The sequence below is a fragment of the Olea europaea genome, unplaced genomic scaffold, assembly GCF_002742605.1.
Source record: "Olea europaea var. sylvestris unplaced genomic scaffold, O_europaea_v1 scaffold1085, whole genome shotgun sequence".
Taxonomy (NCBI): domain Eukaryota; kingdom Viridiplantae; phylum Streptophyta; class Magnoliopsida; order Lamiales; family Oleaceae; genus Olea; species Olea europaea.
The window spans coordinates 145933-164405 of NW_019228210.1; the positions used below are offsets into that span (position 1 = coordinate 145933).

Consider the following 18473-nt stretch of genomic DNA (forward strand, 5'->3'; position numbering starts at 1 on the left):
TTTAATTCATTTTAAATAGAGCTCGAACTATATGTTACTGTTTTTATCGATTTTAATGGTTAAAAGAAAATTGATTAACTGTCAAATTCACATCAAAGACTTTTGCATTTTGCTAAGGCATCTACAGCCTTTTCAAGATTTATAATATGCATGGCCAAAACAATGATTCTGTACTTCACACCAAATTTTCAATTGTCTGCCTCCCACAGTTAACTTTATGCAGTGGAGTTGTATTATTCATTTGTACTTTGAATTGGATTTTATGATAAAAATATTCATAACCCATATTCACTAATCATGCTAGTATAAAAGATGTTAAATACGGTCAAATGTCATTTCATTTTAAGATGATAAATATCAAATTTATTAATTATGTGGTTTCCAATAAATTTGATCATTTTATAATAAAGTTGGCAGCGACTAAAATAATAAAATAATAATAATAATAATAATAATAATAAAATAAAATAAAATAAAAATTTGGGTCGTTACAGAAGTAGTCTTTCTTCACCCGCTACCTTCAAATAAAAATTCAAGTTTTTGTCGGCCCAATAAGCTCGATACTCTAACTCAACTGCCAGATGATACGTTTTCCTAAAACCTAAACGATAGGGAGACATGCCTATAGGGGTCTTGAAGGTAATTCTGTAGGCCCACATAGCATCATCAAAGTTCTTAGACAAATTTTTTCTCGAAGAACTTACATTTATCTTAAGGATACGCTTCAACTCTCTTTTAAGATTTTGACTTGCCCACTAGTCTGAGGGCGATAGGGGTAGCTATATGATGTTAGATGCCATATTTAGTCAACAATGACTCAAATTGATGACTATAGAAGTGTTTACCCTATCATTAATAATTGTATGGGGTGTGCCAGACTGAGTAAAAATATATTTTTCAAGAAACTTATAACCACCTAGGCATCATTAGTCGGTAATGCAATTGCTTCTACCCATTTAGAGACATAGTCAAATGTAATGAGAATATATTGATATAAGAACAAGGGAAGAATGGTCACATGAAGTCAATTTCCCACACGTCAAATAGCTCTATCTCCAGGATATTATTCAAAGGTATCACATTCATTCTAGAGATATTTCCCTTGCGCTAGCAACTATCACACCTATTCACAAAAACATAAAAATCTCTGAATATTAAAGGTCAATAGAACTCAGACTATAAGATTTTTGCATCTATCTTTGAACCACAAAAAATGTCCAGTATTGGCAGATGAATGACATCACTCAAGTGTCTGAGCAACCTTTTCTTTAGGAACTATCACTTAATAATTTGACCTAGACTTCACTTGTAGAGAATAAGATCCTCCCAAAAATAGTACTTCAAGTAATAAAATAATTTCTTCTTTTGATAACTTGAATAATTTGGTAGAATGATGGATTTAGCTAAATAATTCACAACATCTACATACCATGGTGCATCCTCCACATTAAAGATACGTTCACCTGAAAACATCTTATTTATGTCCATTGATTTTTCCTCATCTCCATGCTTAAGTTGGGATAAATGGTCAACTATTGTGTTTTCACTCCCTTTCTTGTCTCTTATCTTTAAATCAAATTCTTGCAAGAATAGTACCCATTTGACAAGTCTTGGTTTTGCATCTTTCTTTATCATTACATACTTTAATGTTGCATGGACTTTTAGACTATTACCTTTCATCGAACTAGATAAGATCAAAATTTATCAAAGGTATAGACTATAGTTAGAAGTTCATTCTTACTGATGGTGTAGTTTAGCTTTACATCATTCAATGTCTTGTTTGAATTGTAGATCACATGAAAATTTTTATCTTTGCGCTGTTCCAATACTACTCCTACCACTTAATCACTTGCAACACTCATCAATTCAAAGGGTAAACTCCAATTTGATATAATTTTTACTGGTGTTGAAAATAATTTCTCTTTTAGAGTGTTGAAAGCCAATAGACACCCTTTAGAAAAGTCAAAAGGGACATCTTTAACCGATAGATTACCCAATGGTTTAGTGATCTTAGAGAACACATTGATGAAGCGGCAATAAATTCTTATATAACCAAGGAAACTAAGAACACCCTTAACTAAAGTTCATGTTGGTAATTTCTCAATAACCTAAATCTTTGCCTTATCAACTTCTATATCTTTAGCTAGAATTTGAGCTCCAACATGATGTCCTCTTGTACTTGAAGTGACACTTTTCCTAGTTTAGTACTAGATTTATTTCCTTAAATCATTGTAAGATAATTTTAGGTGTTCTAGGCACTCATCAAATGAAAAGCCAAAAACTAAGCCCTCATCCATAAAAATCTCTATGAATTTCTCAACCACATCCAAGCAAATGGCCACATGTAACACCGAAATGTAGTAGGAGCATTGCATAGTCCAAATGAAATCCTATGATAAGCAAAGGAATAAGTAAATGAAGTCTTCACTTGAAATCTAATTATAATCGAAGTATTCATCAAGAAGCAATAATGGGAGTTACCTACTAATTTCTCCAACATCTGATCAATAAATGAAAGGAAAAAGTGATCCTCCCGAGTGGTAGTGTTAGTTTGCGATGATCAATAAAAACTCTCTATTCCATAATATTTCTAGTGGGAGTTAGTTCATTCTTCACATTCTTAACCACTGTGATACCTCATTTTTTCGACATAACTAGAACAGGCTTGATCCATGTACTATTTGAGATATGATAGATGATCCCTGCATCCAAAAGCTTCAACAATTTTGCTCTGACTGTCTTCTTCATATTCCAATTAAGTCTTCTCTATTTGTCTATAATGCGGTAAAAAATTATCCTTTATGAGAATTTTATGCAAGTAAAGTGTAGGGCTGATCCCTCTGATGTCAGTTATAGACCATCTAATAGTTGTTTTATTTTTTATAAGTACCAACAACAATCCCTCTTCCTCAAGCTTACTGATAAAATTTGCAATAATGATTGACAATACAGAAGATTTACCAAAGTAAGCATAATGGAAATGAGGTCGTAATTACTTGAGCTTTAACTTAGGAGCTTGTTGAATTGATGGCAAAAGGCTTTGTAGAACCTGCGCCCATGTCGTCAAAGTGTTGTCTGCACATATATAGAGGATTAGCTTCAAGATATCTTGCACATATGTCCATCTCACTAGAATTAGAATGAGTGGATTGAGAATGCAAAATGTACACCTTATATAAATTAGATGGATTATGCAGCTGGAAGATGTCATAAGCTGTGCTGTTAATCACATCGATTTAAAAGCAATGATCTAACTTAATAGAATATTTCATGGCTTTAAACACATTAAACGAGACATGTTCTACACCAATCCTCAAAATTAGCTAACCTTTTTTGCAATCAATAAGAGCTTTTCTAATGGCTGGAAATGGTTTACCCAATATAAGTGGAACGTTCCTATCTTCTTCCATAGCAAGAATAAGAAAATCATTTGGAAAGATGTTAATCTTGGATGTGTGATAGACTGATTTACTATATGACGAGATGTTTAAACAACAGACATAAATTGCAAATGTATAATACTTATCTGAGGGTCGTTGAGGAGAACTGAAAATCGTTTACCATATAGATATCCTTCCGCTTAGGATGCTCATCAATAATGCATCCAAGGGCAACATGTATTCTTTCGCCTCACAAATCGAATACCTAAGGAAGAGACAGTTTCATATGACCAGATCTACACCGTATATAATTATTATATATAAATATAATATAAACAATGTTTTAACGTTGATTATATTAAACATTTACTTGCATTATCAAGGGCAATCCACAAGTATCGTACTTATACATAGACCTTTTGGGCTTCGAGTTTGATCTATTGAAACATGTACGGTGTCCTCAAAATATCTCTGGCCCCTCAAATAGTTGTTGAAAGCACCAATATCTTTGATGATCTTCAAATGAAAAAGGTCGATTGCAGTCTTCTTATGATGATACGACACCACTACGCTCTCAAGGATATAGACCAGTTCTAGCTTCCGTCTGTCTAATATCTAATCACACTCCCTGATTGCACCAATTAACTATGGTAGAAGCACCATTCCCTATCTCTGGAAATAAGTATCGTTTAGCCTATTGCTTCTCTGAGTACCGTTATGAGCTGCTTCATCCCTGTATCTTTAGTCCAATCATTAGGGCAAGCTCAAACAAAGAGAAAAGCATCAGCCTTGCCCCCCGAGGTCGAAGTGAAAGGTATTGACATTGACTTGCCTGAGCAATGGATCGATGTTTACCTGAAGTACTGCACCTCACTCAACTAATACAGGGACCAAAGAAAGGACCGGCATAGAATATTTGCGTGCTAATCATCCGCCAAAAATCTATCTCAATCTACATCTAGATGATATTCCATCTTGCAAAAATTCAAATGCTAGAATATTGAACAAGAAATAATGAAATAAAGCATAATCTCAAAAAATTAAGCAAACCAAATTGTCACTATTATACGTAAAACGTAGATTCATTTTACACCGATGCTAATAAAAAAACAAATAATTTAATAAATTAAATGAGAATAATAAAAACAAGTACAGACAAAAATAAAAAAATTTAAAAATTTATTATAAATTTTTTAATTAAAATTGAAATAATGAAATTAAAAATAAATAATATTTAATTAAAATTAAAAATAACGTTTTATCGTAAAAAGAAGAAAACTTAAAAAGAATTTTAAATCAAACTAAAAATTTTAAATAACATGAAAAAATTTATAAAAAATTTCAAAAAAAATTTAGTAAAAATGAAACAAATTAAACAATAGAAAAAACAAATGAGATAAAAATAAAAAATAAAAAGCAAACAAAAGGAACAAAGGAAGCAAAAAAGGGAAAAAAAAAAGAAAAAAAAAAGAAAAAAAAGAACACTTGGTGCGTCTGTTAAGCAAGCCTTTGTATGTCCTAAAATAGGCTCCAAGACAATAGTATAAAAGATTTAATTTTTTTATACAAGGCCTAAAGTTTAGAAAATCTCAATATGAACCCATTTTTTGTTTCAAAAAGGATGAAAATTTTGAATTATTTTACCTTTTTCTATATGTGGATGATATGCTTCTGGCTGGTCATAATTCTATTGCTTTAGGCTCTATAAAAGAAAAATTAAAGTCTGAATTCGAGATGAAAGATTTAGGACCTGCTAGGAAGATATTAGGTATGGAAGTAAAAAGGAATAGATGGAAAATTGTTTTTAACCCAAAAAAGCTATATTACAAGAAAGTGGTTAAAAGATTTTCTATGCATGAGACAAAACCTGTTAGCTTAGCTTTATTTGGAAATGTGAAATTGTCTCTTGATCAATCACCTAAAAATGAAAATGAACTTACCAAATTGTTGCATGTGCCATATTCTAATGCTGTTGGATCTATTATGTATGTTATAGAATGTTCAAGGCCTGATATAGTTTATGCAGTAAGTGTACAAGTAGATTTATGAGCAATCTAGGTTAGCTTCATTGGGAAGCCATGAAAAATTTAATCAAATAGCTGAAAGCACACGGAACTTAGGACTCGTGTTCAAAACTGATAAAAATGGCTTAAAATTAAAAGGATATGTAGACTCTGATTTTGCTGGAAACTCTGACAATAGAAAGTCTACAATAGCATATTTCTATATGATAAATAATACTCGCATTAATTGGAAAGCAAAACTCCAAAAAATGATAGCCTTATGCTCAATTGAAGCTGAATATATTATTGCTATAGAGGTAATAAAAGAAGCCATCTGGCTGATGGGTATACTAAGTGAATTAAAACTTATAAAAAGTCAGGTGGAGTTATATTTAGACAATCAAAGTGCTATTTTCTTAAGTAAAAATCCAAATTTTCATGATAAGTTGAAAATGGTGATATAAATTGGTTAAAATCCCTACTAAAAAAAATCCTACTGATGCAGGTACAAAGGTAATACCTCTTGGTAAATTCTTTAAGATTATTAAATCTTGAAATTTACTAATTTCTATTTTTTAACAGGTAATAAGAGCAAGTGAAGAAGTTTTTGTTAGAATCCACTTAGTCATGGTCTCAAAATCCGAGCAAGGTAGAGATTGTTAAGGTCTGGATTGCTGTAAGCATAGTTATCAAACCCGACTCGGATCGGCCGGTAGGGCCGGAAAACCCGTAACTTGGGCCCCTGACCGGGCTGGGTAGAATATTTTTATAAATATGCAACTGACTCGGTAAAAATTGAGTTGACTCGTCAAGTTGACCGAGTTAATTGACAATTTTTATATTAACTCAGCTGATTGACTGGTTTGACAAAGATTTAAAAATAAATTTTTTTATTCTCAAAAGGACTTGAACCTTAGACCTCTAGGTTAAATGAGTACTACATAACCACTAGAGATCAAGTGTTTATTATTATGTATTTACAATGATTATATTTATGTAAATTATTTATAGTTTGTTAAAAATATTTTTAAAAAATTATAGTAACTACTTTGATTAACATGAATTGAATATTTAACAAAATAATATATAAATATATAAATAATTAATAATAGATATATTTTTTCTTTTGTTTCATCTAAAAGAAAAACTTTATACTTTAAAAAATATTTTATAATTATTAAACATTGACCCACCGATTTAACCACTAACCCACCGGTTCGACCAATAGCCCGAGACCCAGTGCCTTGACCGGGTCAATGGTCGGGTCGGGTTTAATAACTATGGCTGTAAGTCTTGAGCCCAAGTTTACTAATGATCCAATTATCCTAATATGGGATAACCCAACCCAATGATTTGATCCATTACTCTAAAGTTTCCAGAACTGGAGAAAATGCATTTTATTAACACACTTTTACTTATTAAAGTCAGTATATACCTGATTGTTGATATTTGGCAAATGGATAGTCATCGGATCATTATATTGGCTCTCTTTCTTATAAAATGAGAAGTTGAACCATTGTGGCCGTAGTTTTATGAACCCTAATTTTCTCTCACTTGACGGTGATCCCTCTTCTTTGTACACTCTTTATCTTCTGGATGAATCCTCTGTAATTTCTTAGTAAAATCGTATTAGTGTGTGTGTGAGAGAGAGAGAGAGAGAGAGAGAGAGAGAGAGTGAGTGAGTGAGTGAGTGAAATGATCTGCCTCTTGGCGAGGTTGAGATGTAATTTCTGAGGGTTATTTGTGGTTTGAGGGATAGAACTTTGGTGTTCTTTCTGTAACTCTGAATTTTGCCCATTTTGGGGCTATAGTAGTGGATTCGAACAAATCCTAACGGATACTCAATAGGAGATTAGGCATTAGAAGCAGTCATCAAATCTCTGGGCCGTGGGCCAAAAAATTCCTTTGTGTTCTTACTTTCTTGCAATTATTTTGTGTATTTTCATTAAATTAGTTGAGTTACAAATTTTGGGGACCAACAGTGGTATTAGAGCTTGGAATTTTTTTCAAACTTGAAACCCCTTTAAAATCTCATACAATCTCATTTTTGTTGACTCTTTTGTTTTTTGTAAATTCATCAAGTCTGATAGATCTATTATTGCTTTATAGTGAAAGGCTTTATCAATCTGAATCTTGTGTAGATCGGTGGTATTTCTTGCACAGTTTTCAGTTTTCGTGATAATTTTTCTAACCCCCACTTGTATACTTGTTGAAAATTTGTTTTTCAAAGTCAAATTTAGAAATTTTCTGAAAAAAACCCCATGATTTACCTTTTTCTAGGGTCCTCTTATCTGAGGGAATTAGGTTTGGTCAAGGAAATCCATTAGGGGTTTTTTTCTTTACTTTTGCTTCAATATCATATTTTTGCTTAGTGTATATTGTGATATACAAGTGTCGAGTTAATAATCACAAATTGTTGAACTGCTGAAATCGCTAATATGTGTATTAATACTTATACATTCTGAGTGTGAACATTCTGACTTTGTACTCCTGTTGTATATATTATACACTGTGTGATCTATTCAATTTAATTTGATACTTGCCTTCTTGTCGTACCTTTCTTGAACATGATTGTAACATATTTTCATAGCATGTCACTAAAATTGATATTCAGCATTGGGATGGTAAAGGAGACTTTAGTCTCTGAAGCCAAAAAATGAAAGCCCTTTTGATGCAATTAAAATGTGTTTAAGCAATTTATGAATCTTGGCTAGAAACCCTATCTATAGATAAGAAGATTGAACAAGATGATTTAACATGGAGCACTTTGTTCCTCTACTTATCTGATTCTGTAATAAAAAAAATGAAAGATTGAAATTGCTGCTACATTTTGGACAGCTTTAGAGAAACAATATGTTACTAAGTCCCTGTTCAGTAAATGTTTTCTTTGGAAACAATTTTTCAGATATAAGTTTGATTCTAGTGTAGATCTAGAAGAGAATATAGATAGGTTCAATAAGATTACTCAAGACCTTATTTATTGTGGGGAAAAGATCTCAGATGATCAAAAGGTAGTTGGTCTACTTAATGCCCTAGGTGATAAGTATAAAGACATTTGAAATGCCTTAGAATATGTTAGAAGTGACTTAATTGTTGAAATTATCCATGACTCTCTAAGGAACAAAGATTTAGAACTTAAATCTAAACATAAGGAAGCTATACATGTTGAGAAATCCTTATCCAATTCAAAACCTCCAACTGAAAGCTTGAATAATTTTAGTCAAGCCAAGTACAACAAAGATAAAAATTTCCCTAAAAAGAAATGGAGGAATAATAAATGAAATGATAAAAAAGTGTACAAAGTCCGCTCCGCCCAACGAAAGACTCAGTAGGAACAAAAAAAGGCTAGGAGGCACAGCCTCCTCGCCTAGATATAGGTAGGAAAGATGACCCCAGATGAATTGGGGGAGTCGGGGAGAGGCATCCCGACCACAACATCAAAACTAGCTTGATGGAAATAACTTTGAGGAACCGTGTCGATCATATGAACTGGATGGCTACGATGACAACCTTCCCTTCTCATGGGAACTTTGAAGTTTTTCATTAGCCACCAACTTCGTACACCCTAAAATCCCAAAGTACGAAAGGAAGGGTGATCCAAAGAAGCACATCAATAAGTACCAGACGTAGATGAGCTTAAGAGGAGCTTCGCCAGCCTTGAAGTGCAAGGTTTTCCATCTATCCTTGAGCGGGGCGGTCGAGGTTTGGAATAGCCAGTTGTCCCCACTAATTATTAGGAGTTGGCTCGACCTTAAAACGGCATTTTGAAATCAATATGTGTCCTGGAGAGAAGGCAAGGCCTCATTCAATGCCTATAGGATATGAGACAAGCAATAGGTGAAACGCTTAAAAATTACCTGGCCCGCTTCATTGGCAAGATAGCTTATTGTGAATAGGTTACAACCAAGGAAGCCCTTTCGACCTTGAATGAAGGCCTCAATATGAACATTTTATTTTGGTGGGATGTGCCAAATAAGAATCCCACCACTTATGATAAGCTAGTGAAGATCATAAGAGTAGAGATTGTCAATGAAAAAATGATTAACCATCGAAACAGAACAACGAAAAGGTTTCCGTCGCCTCATAGGTAGATGGGAAGAGGTCCCACCACACATTTGGTTAGCTAACAATGGAACCAAGTTGGGAACATCATGGTCCCCACCACAAGACAGACCTTAGCATCAGCCACGCTGAACGCGATGCCAACATTAGCATTTGAAATGTGGGTTCCCAGTAAGAACGTCGAGGCGGGAATATCACGAAAGATGTGATGTTTGTCGGGAGAACCTTTTCTTTAGAGGCTTCTCTCATTTTCCTAGGATTAATATCCTCATTGCTTGAACTTATTGATTTCACTTTCCACTCTAATGAAAAACCTAATCTGGGCGTTTAACTAGAACTTTCACTTTGTTCTTTATTCAAGAACAATGCCTTTCTGGGATTTTCCCGATAATCGCCGGCATTTTATGAGAGAGCACTTAAATTTTGAAATAACCTTACCTTGTTTAGGTTGAGCGCTCTTATATTTATAGGGAGAAGGTTGAAGGAAGCACCATTGGATATAGGACCTGTCGACTCATCTGATGGTGCGAGGCGTCTACTCGTAGGCATCCATCAATCATTTCCTAGCTGATCGGAAATTTAATTTTTCTGCCTTGGAGTTGACACATTACAGAGATGTCAGATAGATATTTGATTAAAAGATTCGTATCTTGAGTAGAGGCGTCGGAGAGGCACTTCTCCCATACGTAGTAACGACTTGGTTACATCACTTCGAGAAGGAACATTTTGGTTAGTCCTTCGCCTCAGATGATATCACTTAGGATAGTAACGCCTTGATTAATTGCCTGCCCATGGCTCTGCATTTGCTTATCGTACATCGAAGTGCCGAATGTTCTCTATTGAGGAGGTAGAACAAGTACCTCAAAACTCCACCATTTTTCTCACTACAATTTCAACAATATCTCTGTTCTGTCTACTATTCCTTCATTATTCAATAATTCTACAATTCTTCCTCTCAATACAATTTACATACACATACATTCATTATTACATAATTCACATACATTCTATAAGTTTTATTATATTCAAATTTCAATTATTTTATATACATTCTCTCAATTCTATTCTCTACACTATACATTATCCAATTCATACATTTCATCGCTATCCATAATACACATTTATCCTGTTATTTTGTTGAGAGATTGTTTGACGTCCAATCACCTATGATGTCACAATGTCAATTTATCAATCTCAACGATGTCTCCATCCCCTATGATTTGACATGAATAGCATGGTGACAATGCTCATGGTAGTAATAATCAAATATATATGAATGATATCGATGAACATGCTAGCGAGGTCAAACTACAACTTCTCGAAGCAAGAGAAAGAGAAAGGGAAAAAATTGCAAAGAGTTGGGAATATTTTAAATTTATTACAATGGCATATCATTAATAGAGTCCCAGAATGAAATGCAGTGTATAAATTGACATGATAGAAGGGTATCAGTACTACCCATCTCAGCCGTCATTGAACCAAATGTACTGCCAAATAGGGAATTGTTGATAGATCTCAAACGTTACTACCCTTTGGTACTCTTTCTACCGACGGTTCTTTGTCACTAAGCACATAGATGTATTTGAAGGATGGAACTCGCGATGGAATGGTAAATTTCATTGTCGGTGTTGAGTTGTCGCTAAGCATAGTCGACAGCGAGCATTTCACAGCATTTGTGAAAGAATGTCTCCAACCAAGTACATAATGTTGATTGAGAACACACTTCATAATAATACTATAAATTATTTCATTAGACCCAAAATCAATTGATTAGTGATTTACAAAACTATGATGACGTATATTGCTTGCTTTAGATTTATGGAAAAGTATAAATCAAAAAGTTATATAGCAGCAATTGCCGACTACATAGGCCCACTTTGGGTGATGCATAAAAAAAATTATTACTGTTTAGATAATTAAATTTCCTTAGAGTGCTAACAATTTTTAACTCTATCATGCAATTATTAGGGAAATTTTGGTAAAAGTAAAATTTGTTCTTTTACATTTCACAATGCTAGTGTTAATAAACCTGTTGTAAATAAATTTTGTAGAGTACTTAGTCCTGATTTCAATGGTTGTTTGTTTCATGTTCATTGTGTGTGTGTCACATTTTGAACTTAATTATGCAAGATGATATGAAACATATTAAGCATGAAATGGATAGAATTAGGAGTGCACTAGTACATATCAATAATAAGTGTAGCTTTTATACTTATTTAAGTCTAAAATATAGATATTTAATAGCTTTTTTGAGCAATTATAACCTTATTTATTGTATATTTCGTTTATTAGGTAAAGCTCAATGATTGGAAGTGAAATTGAACGAAAGAAGTGAAAAAGAGAAGAAAAAAAGGCAAAATCCAAAGTTTAGGACCCAATTGCAAATATCCAATAGTTGAATCGGACCATAAGATGATACCTAACGATTGTTAAAAGTCAATTGGATACCATGAGAAGTCAAAAAGGAATGAAATAGGATTAAAATATTATCATAAATCAATTTTAAATCCCACAAGTTATATTCCAAATTTTTAGCCAAATATTGAGACCTGTTTTTGGAATAGTAAACATTCTATTTCTCATGAAGTTATAGCCCTTCAATTTAGATTTTGAATGCACTTTAAATCGTATCAATCGGATATAGGGAGTGAATGTTATGATTAAAATACTGATAACTTTGCAAAGACAAAAATATGGGCTCACAAAGGAAACTTTCTTTATTCGATTGGAACTCTTTCGAAAATCAATTTGGATGTGATTTTCAACGAAATTTTGACTCCTACAAATTCCTAATAGTATGAAACCTTAGGGAAACCTTTTCTACATCATTCATACACATATTACATCCGTAATTCCATCAATTCATACACCGAAGGAAAGACAAGTTTATAATATCGGGAGATACAATCAAGAGGCAAGTGCAAGAAGCAAATCAATTGAAGAATTAATCAAATTTTTGGTCAAAGAATTAAAGAAACAATTCAAAATTCATCAAAGAAATTCAAGAACGTCAAGATTATTCGTTGTTATTCATCATATATATAGTCCTTGTGATGTTCTATAGAATTCATATGTTTTCTTATACGTACCATATGCTAAGCAAATTTTGAAATTGTTAGGATCCAGAGGAACTCTTGTTATGAAAATTTTAATATAAAATAAGTGATTTGACATCCAATATGTGTGAATTCATAAATGGTTGTTGTTGACTCTTAAAGTCTTTTCAATTGCTTGATCACCAATTGTCTTGAATGTGACTTTTATCGATTTTCAAGAGAAATAATAGAATAGATAGCATTTATAACAATTATTGAAAAGTCCGATAGGGATAGAACAATGCATGCATAATTTCTATAAATGTTCTAGCATTTTTAATTCGTGTTTTCATATTTCGCATCTTTCATAGAGATATAGGAAGATCACATGAATGGATAGATGTTACTAACATTGAGATATGCTTTTAATTAACTTAGAAATATTGATCAACATGAATAAGTATATATTGCCATGATATTTAATTGTATTAAAAATGGATTATCAAGGGAAATTCAAAGTCTTATCATTCTTGAATTTGACAAAAACCTTCATAATTAGCTTAGTTAATATAATTAGACATTTAGCGAAAATACTCAAACCAATTTAACTATTCAATTAAGGTTGAAGTTAATTGACACTAGATTATATTCATAATCTTCGTGGGTACGACACTCAATTCACTACTTTATTTTTGTTCATGATCTTGTTCATTTACGAGAAGTCAAACAGATCAAATTTTTGACCTCATTACTGGAGATTATTGTATATAATTAGTTTTAGTTAATTCTAGCTTTAGTTTGAATTTTTATTGCTTATTTAGTTAGTCTCATTAATTAGAAAATTGTTTCAGTGTTTTCTATCTTTATTTTTCAAGACGTATGCAAAGTTCGAGACAATGTGATTTTGTTCAATTTGATTCGAAAATCGAGTGAACATTCGGGTTGGGGAGAAGCGAATAGTTAGAAGCACACCAAAACAACTGGCAGAATCAATGGCAGAAACATAAAAAATCAGGCGGCCATTGAATTGAATGTAAATGTAGCAAGGTTGATGGCAGAATACATTGTTTTCACCGGTCGTGGAAAGCCAATCTAGCATTGCATTTGGCATTTGGTCAAGTAAATTTTCATTTGAGGATGGAAGAGATCAATATGTTCCAGAACGCATTACAATTTTTTGAGAGATCTACTAAAAATTCCAATGCTCATATCTCAAGATTTCTGAACATGTGTGCAACAATTAAATATCCAAGGATTTCAAGTGCAATCCACCTAAGGCCCTTTAAGAGACCTGACCAAGGAATGGTTGGATACTTTTCCACCTAACAACATCAACAACTGGAATGGTCTGAGCCAGAAATTTCTAAACAAATATTTCCCACTTGAAAGGATTGTTTAGTTGAGCATAAAATCACTACATAATCTCAGCTTGACTCAGAATGCTAATATGAGGCTCGGGAAAGGTACAAGGGATTGCTCCATTAGTGTCCACATCATAGGCTGCAAAAATGGCTTCAAATGTAGTATTTCTAAATTTGGCTAAATTTGACAAGCAAGGCTAACGTGGACTTTGCATGTAATGGTTCGATCACAAAAAGAACAACGGATCAAGTCTATCAAATCATGGACAATTTTACATTCACTAATGCACTTTGGCCATCAGAAAAATCAAGTGGGAAGCAAGCTGCTGGAATCTACGATGTTAACTCACTGATGGCAATCTCAACATAGTTGGCAAAATTAACTCAAAAGGTAGATCATACGAATGCAACTCAAGTAATCGGACCAAAATGTAAGCATACCCAACTAGTTCAAGAGATCGTGAATGTCTTTTTGTCATTTTCTTTTACCAGAGTAATGGACTCTTGGTATAATTTAAAAGTCACTAAATATTTTATTCGACAAATCATAAATTTTTTTAAATTTTGACCAACCTATCACTTATTCGCATTTAGAGACCTCTTTAACTTCTATGTACAAATTGTATGCATCCTTATGGGTGCAAATATTAGTCAGACACCCATCGCATGTACCTGTTCCACTAATCTTAAAGATGACAATGCAGAAATAGTTAATTTATTCGAATGCATTAGGGATGAAAGATATAATGCCGAAGGTTATTCTTCTAGTATGTCACTTACGTATAATCCAACATTGGACGGAAGTCCTACTAAAATACTTGAGGAATTAGTTGAATATTTTACTCACCAAATGCTTAGGAGCATAGAGCATGTAGATGCAATACAATTTGATTTACTTGATTTTTTATGGAAGAATGGACGAAATTATCCTATTATTTTTGCCATTGCAAAAGATCTACTGATACCTCCAATTAGCACTATAACTTTGGAGTCTACTTTTAATGTAGATAAGCAAATATGTCTGAGGTTAGTAGTTGTCTCAAAGAATATATTTTAAAAACATTGAATTGCGTGAAGGATTGGCAAGACGCCTATTTTCTTATACAACATAAGCATGAAAAAATTGCATTTAATCAAACAAATGATATTTAATTTCTTCATTCATATAATCAAACGTTTTTTATTTTCTTCATAATATTTTGATTTTTTAAAAAAATATGTACACATAACAAGCTATTCATGTATCATTTTAACGCAGCTTATTCGGCAATTAAGTAGTCGATCCCAAGTCTGAATAAAAGGATGAGGATTTTAAGGGAAAAAATGGCAGGTGTTGAGGAACGTATAATTTACTACACACAGTGGTAAAAATAATATTAGGTCAAGTTATTTTTTAACCCACTATAAGTGGCTTTTATATTAATAATGTTAGTAATATGAAATAAAGACTTGGGAGGTAGGTTGGATCTGTCCTCTAGTTAAAATTACAATAAAATTAGATTAGTCCCATAAGTGATAAGGAGTAAAATATAAAAGCTAAAGAACTATACTTCGTATACCTTAGTTAAATTCCTCTTCGTATGACTGAGCTGAGTAAATTTATTGAGATCCCAAATCACTTTTAGTCTTGCTTCCTGAAGGATATAGCTAAATTTACTATTGTATTCCAACTTTGAAAAAATCAATACTTTATTATAGTCTTCATTAATGAATCCGAAGCATTATTGACATCTTTAGCTAAATTTACTATTATATTCCAACTTTGAAAAATTCAATACTTCATTATAGTCTTCATTAATGAATCCGAAGCATTATTGACTGAATTTTTGTGCATTGCTTCTCTAGGATCAATATCAAGATTAACATGTTCCAAAAATGCCACGTAACCCAACTTCCATTTGTCTTCCAAGTGCACTGGAATTGAATTAATTTTTAGTTTCCCCTAATTGATTTAATTACCAGTTGCAACCCGCAATAAAAACCAACAAAAGTTCAATTTTTAGTTAAAGTTTCCGAATATTTGTGTCTATATCACGCTTCCCAAATTTTCCAATGAGTTTATTTTCCAGGTCGAAACACTAGCGATAAATCAATAAAACTAATTTTAAATGGACCAATTTAAACCAACGAACCTTTTTTTTTTATTATTGGAGTGCCATCTTTAAGGTGTGTTTGATTGCGAGCATGAAAATTGAATTTGTATAGAAATAAAAATATTCTAGGCAATTCAATTGTCTAAAATTTATTTGTATGAAAATTATTAATTATATGTGTTTTAATGATTTAGTTTTCAATTTAGAAACTATTATATTTGTCCATTTTTATTAGTTGGTAGATGAGAAAGAAGGGATAAAAGAGAGAGAGCAAAGGAAAATAAAAATTATCTTTCCTTAAAAATGTTTTCCTTATTTTTAAGAAAAATATGATCACATAACAAAAATTGAAAAATGAGTTATGCTACAAGTTCAGGGTTTTTGCATAGGAAACCTTTCACAGATGAAGGTGTCGAAGCAACATTCAAAGATGAGCCAAAAAAATGAGCCAAAAAAAAAAAAAAAAAAAATACGGACATATTTTTCCATTTCAAAATTTTTTATGAATTCTATAAATTTTCCTTGGAAAAATCCTTGAAAAATATTCCAAGAAGTACCCCGCCTACGAAACAAACAATGGCCATCCACATAATATATTCATGCTATATTAGAAAAATGTGGATGTTTATTTAACTCGTGAAAAATATGTGGCACACAGAAAATTTTATTTTCATGTAAGAGAACAAAACAGTCATCTCTCTCTCGTTCTCTAAAATGTCTATATAAGTTATTCTCCATATGAAATGCTGCAGCAATATAGCATTAGTTTCCAAGTAACAATATTCTATACATATAAGATGATTCAAATGAGGCTGCAGCCAAGATCGATTGAGATAATGAAATACATTATTCTGATTGCAAGCTTGCTGCAGTGGGCATGGGATTACCTTTTATACCAACCCTTTTTTCAGCATCGTGATAACGAGTTACCAGACCATGTTGATGACCTTACTGTAACGCGTTATGAAAATAATAATAATGCAGAGTGTGAGGACTCATCAGGAGTGTGTACAGTTTGCTTGTGCAGAATTGATGAAGGGGATGAGGTTAAACAGCTGAGATACAACCATCTGTATCACAGGGTTTGCCTGGATAGGTGGGTAGGTTATGGGCGCAGAACATGTCCACTTTGCCGGAATAACCTAATTCCGTCGCCACTACTGGCCAACCTCCACCATGCAGAAGGGGAGGTGATACTTATTAACCACTGCACCACCAGACCAAGGGACAAGCACCGTACCTGGTGGCTGCGCTAGGTCTAGTATGAAACATTATTGTCAAATGCAGTTAATGTTGGTTGTAATATTAACGATGATATCTTGTATTCATCTATTAGAGATGGCAACAAAGTTCATGTTGGGGCGCGGAAGCTCCAATAACACACGTTGATTCCAAATCGAATTTTAAAGAACTAGATTCTATGACAATATTGAAATATACTAGATCACACACCGAAAAACAAGGTTTAGAAGTAAAGAAAAAAAACAAAGGATTAATGGCAAAGGACGATGTTTATTAATTCAACAATATGGATAATACAAAGCAATTTAACAATTGACTTCTATCTGTTACTCTACCTAAACTAACAAAGGAGCCTAATATTTATACTACATGGTCAAACCCTAAGTAGAGCCCCAAAAGGTAAGAAATTAGGCTAAAATTAGGAATTTGATCTCGTTTCCAACTCTAGTCAAATTATGCTTCTTCAATCTCCTAATATGTGTCACATTCCTAACAATCACCACCTTGACTCAAATTCCGGTGCAACAAATGAAACTCCTAGATTTCAAATCCGTCTACAATGAAATGAACTGGTTGAATCCCCTTAACACATCAACCACTCCATAGAAACCAAAAATCGTCCTCTACCCGACGTCCACAACCAACACCCGAACCCAAACACAGGGTTCCCAATTCCACCAAGGAATTAATGTTGATCACATAGGACTGAAGCACACTCTTTAGTGAGAACCAAACCAGATGCTTAATTAGAAAGCCCCTTGCTGAAACTATCGCCTTCAAAATCTCCAGAAGTATCCCAGACATTGCTGACACGACGGTACCTACGCTCAATGAGTCCTACCTCAGCAATTGAACACAATGTACTCGCTGAAATTAGTGGCAAAGCGGGATCACCAACATTCTCCCTAGTAGTGTTCTGAACCGACTCAGAGCCCAACCCAAGAGGCACTGTACCAAACTAAACTTCCACTATAGTACTAAAGTTGTCCAAATGTCTCCTAAGAAGTTCTGCACTCCCCTATATAATGTACAATTGGGATCTTTTCCGTCCCTCCAATAAAACCCGAACTCCCTTTCGGACCTTCAAAACTCTACCTCCTCCAGAGAATTTATACTGTTTTGCATCTGGGGTACTTAGTGAAAAGAGATTTCTTTTTAGGTCAGGAACATGTCGAACCTGATCAATTGTTCTACATGTTCCATCTTGCAGCCTCAATTTAAATCGACCGATCCCAGCAATATGGCAAGATTGATTGTTTTTTATTACAACTCCACCTTGCTGAGCAGCCTCATATGT

At 33.2% G+C, this 18473-nt stretch overlaps 1 protein-coding gene across 1 annotated transcript in view; it reads left to right on the forward strand.

Moving 5' to 3' along the window:
* LOC111373225 (E3 ubiquitin-protein ligase RNF149-like) overlaps positions 1 to 17190 on the forward strand; it is a 21984-nt gene extending 4794 nt beyond the window's left edge. The window contains exon 2 of the mRNA XM_022995732.1: positions 16807 to 17190. Coding sequence (XP_022851500.1) covers positions 16807 to 17190 — 384 coding nt within the window. The remainder of the gene's footprint in view (positions 1 to 16806) is intronic.
* The last annotated feature ends 1283 nt before the right edge of the window (positions 17191 to 18473 follow it).